The sequence below is a fragment of the Poecilia latipinna genome, unplaced genomic scaffold, assembly GCF_001443285.1.
Source record: "Poecilia latipinna isolate Pla-1442-1.1 unplaced genomic scaffold, P_latipinna-1.0 Scaffold1375, whole genome shotgun sequence".
In the NCBI taxonomy this organism is placed as follows: Eukaryota; Metazoa; Chordata; class Actinopteri; order Cyprinodontiformes; family Poeciliidae; genus Poecilia; species Poecilia latipinna.
In genome coordinates this window covers 146,313-149,563 of record NW_015113991.1, presented here as the reverse complement: position 1 = coordinate 149,563, position 3,251 = coordinate 146,313, and the positions used below count along the sequence as shown (strand labels likewise).

Here is a 3,251-nt window from a genome sequence, read left to right as displayed (position 1 = left end):
TCAGCCTGATCCCCTCACCACACCTGATGCTAATTACAACTCTCTTTGGTGTGGAAGTTGTTTCTTAACCCTTGTGCTTGCGAGGACTGAGGCAAACGTAGAGGACTGTGGAAAATGATACAAGTTTTACGTGTATGGGGTCGGTTGGACCCCATTTTTAGGCACAAGGGTTAAGAGTAGAATCCTCAAAGTTAGCAACTTATGGTCTATGTGAAGTGTTTAAAATTTAAGAAAAATTAAGCACCAAAGTAGAAGGAGCTGCTTGAAAGGATCTAGGCTTGATTGTTTACCAATGCTAATCATGCTATTTGCTAATACAGGATGCTAAAAAGCTAAATAACAATTCTGAAATTATTTTGTCATTGTTTTAAAATAGTAAAAAGCCCATATTACAGCAAGTGTTCTCTCACCCATGCAGGCTTTGAATTACAGGTTCTAGAAGTTTCATTATGCCAAAGCTAACCTGAGCAGGATTTACCATTCACCGTCCTCCAGGCGTGATAAGTTTGATTTAACTGAGGAGGTCCTCCTGCAACATCATACAAAGCTAAATGCATTTTTTTTCCTCAAAAGAATATAGTACTAAATATAATCAAAAGAAGATGGAGCTTGGGAAGCTGAAATTGGCTGTTTTTTGTATAACAGCCAATCCAGGAGTGGCATTTATTTTTTGTGATGCTAATTGGCTGAAACCCCAAAGGGGGGAAACGAGGAGGACTGCAATATTAGCTTCTAAAATGGTTTCCAATGTATATTATATAATGCATATCACAATATATTTGATGTTTCAATTATTAAAATAGGCAGCTATAGGCATATTTAGAGGGTGTCTTTTGTATTCGTGGTCCCAGGAAACACTGGGTCGGCCGTACAGATTGACTGAACGTGTCAATGCTTTTCTAGTTCATTGTTTCACAGAACCTCATCTACAAAGTTTATGCCTCCATATTCCATTTCAGTATCATCTTATATAACCCTTTGTTTAAAGACTTTAGTGGTTTATTTATGGCCCCAACATCAGCAATTTCAGGTCAACACTGCTTTAATTTTTTGGGTTTTTGTGGTTGCTCCTTTAGATCTTACAGCCAATATGTCTGCTTGCATTTGCTGATTTTGTCTTGCTTTACTGTACTGAATACACAAAATATTTCAAAAATAAAAAAGAGGTTTTAAACAGAAAGTGGAATAGGGTCACATTGACATTAGTAGATGGGAGTTTTACATAAAACTGGATATCGGAAATTGGCCACAGAAATCTGATCGGTGCATCTCTAGTCATGATAAGTGCTTCAACAGTACTGCTTATATAGAACAATACAATAGTCTTCTTCAATGGTGCCAGGGTGGAATGATCACGCCATTAGTCTCAAAAATAAAACATCAACATATAGCATTCAATACTAGTGGTACAATAATTGTCTTGAGTTTTATGGAATGAGTTTTATGTCTGTATGCAAGACAGAATAAGACGCTGAACAGCAGTGAAAAAAAAAATTCTAGCCTACTTTTATGGTTTAGTTGGCAGGAAATACAACTCTACAGTATTTCGGCCAGCATAAAAAGAGTGAGAAAGGGGAAAAAAAAAAAAAAAGAATTTGGAAAAAATATAACAAACACTATTTTATCCACATCTTCGGAAAAAAAACTACAAAGAGGAATTGTGTGATCCCAGAGCTTTGGAATTTCTTATGGTTCACATTAAGGACTAAACAGTGCAATAAAACAACAAAGGACAATTGTCCTTTTTTTTCTCCATAAAAACCACAGTTGTCCATTTGGTGTCTTCATTCATTCTCTTTTTCTTGAGTTCTTTACCGTCATGGTCTAGTGGTTAAACTGTCTCAGCACACTTCTCTTTGTCGCCGTCTTCTTTGCGATGTTGTCATGTGTTGACCTGTCGGGCATCCGACACGGTGTGTCCGTTCATCGTCCCGTTTGGTCAGCATTTGCTCCAGCTCTCACATGTGAAGTCCTCCTCACTGTGAAACCTGATGCTGATGCTTTACAACAACACACACACAAAAAAAAAAAAAACGGGGGTGAAGTTAAGGCATCATATCAGCTGCTGGTGCACAGTGCTTCAAGGAGAATCCCAGCTGATCTCAAAAACTATTTATTTTTTTTGTCTCCCATAGCTATTTGAGTGGCTGTCAGTCAGGAGAGATGAGGAGTCTGTCAGAGTGGACTTGAATTGCTCTTTGGTGAGGTTTCCCAAGGTTTCTCAGCTGCAGGTAGTGCTACAAGTGGTTACCAGATCTGAGGTTTGATCTTGTGTATTGGCTGGTGCGGTTGAGTGTGAAGAAGGCTAACTGGTGTGGGGAAGAAGGAGAAGGGCTCAGTGGCATTGAAAAAACCCAGACAGTGCCATGGAGAACCTGTGGTTGGTGAGGCACATTTTTTTCTTGAATTTCTGTGAGTTCTCCTACATGGAGTCGCTTTCGTGATCCATCGGCTCGTCCAGGAGCCTGGAGGGAAGGAGCACAGGTTAATTGGATGGCATTGTGCGTGAGTGTGTTTTTGGTGTGTTGGGAGGAAAGTGTACCTCTTGTTGGAGATGACTCCCACAGAGAGCGAGGCCAAAGCGTTTACGGCGTCTGTCTCTTCGCAGTCCTTACCCTGAGCGGCAACGTATGACCTGCCCACCGACCCGCTGTGGGCCTTCACACTCTGCCAGTACTGACCTGCAGCAGCACACACACACACGCACACAGTCATATTTTCATCACTTGTGGGGACTTCACATTGACTTCCATTAATTTATGCAGCCTAACCCTTATCTTACCCTTTACCCTTAACCTAACCATCATAGACTTAACCACTAACCCAAAAACAAACTTTTTGTCAAAATTGTCAGCTCAAAAGTACTCAAAAATATAATTTTTAAAAACTAAAATCAACAAAAATGTAGATCTTTTTTGGTACCTACTCACCAGTGAACAAAGCATGAACTATTTCAATTAAACAAATAAACTAACCAGATTTTTTTTTTGTAGGAATGGGATTGTAGATCCAAAACTTCAAATGGTACTTCCTTATTAAATGAAAGGCATCCAGTTTGCTTATTATTTCATGCAACAATTAGAGATGTGCCAATCAGGTTTTTTCCTGCCGATACCGATACCGATCACCCATGAGGGCCGATCACCGATAGCGATCACCGATGGCGATCACCAATACCGATCACATAATTATTTATTTATTTTTTATCATAAACCCTACCGGTTACAATATGTGGAAAAAGGAACCATGAA

At 39.5% G+C, this 3,251-nt stretch overlaps 1 protein-coding gene across 4 annotated transcripts in view; it reads right to left on the bottom strand.

Moving 5' to 3' along the window:
* Positions 1 to 1,725: 1,725 nt before the first annotated feature.
* Positions 1,726 to 3,251, bottom strand: part of hdac7a (histone deacetylase 7a) — a 122,066-nt gene continuing 120,540 nt past the window's right edge. For all 4 annotated transcript variants that reach the window (XM_015056345.1, XM_015056344.1, XM_015056346.1 and 1 more), the window contains exons 26-27: positions 2,543 to 2,681; positions 1,726 to 2,465 (exon numbers count right to left, since the gene is read on the bottom strand). In XM_015056345.1, the coding sequence (XP_014911831.1) occupies positions 2,423 to 2,465; positions 2,543 to 2,681 (182 nt within the window). In that variant the 3' untranslated portion in view covers positions 1,726 to 2,422. The remainder of the gene's footprint in view (positions 2,466 to 2,542; positions 2,682 to 3,251) is intronic.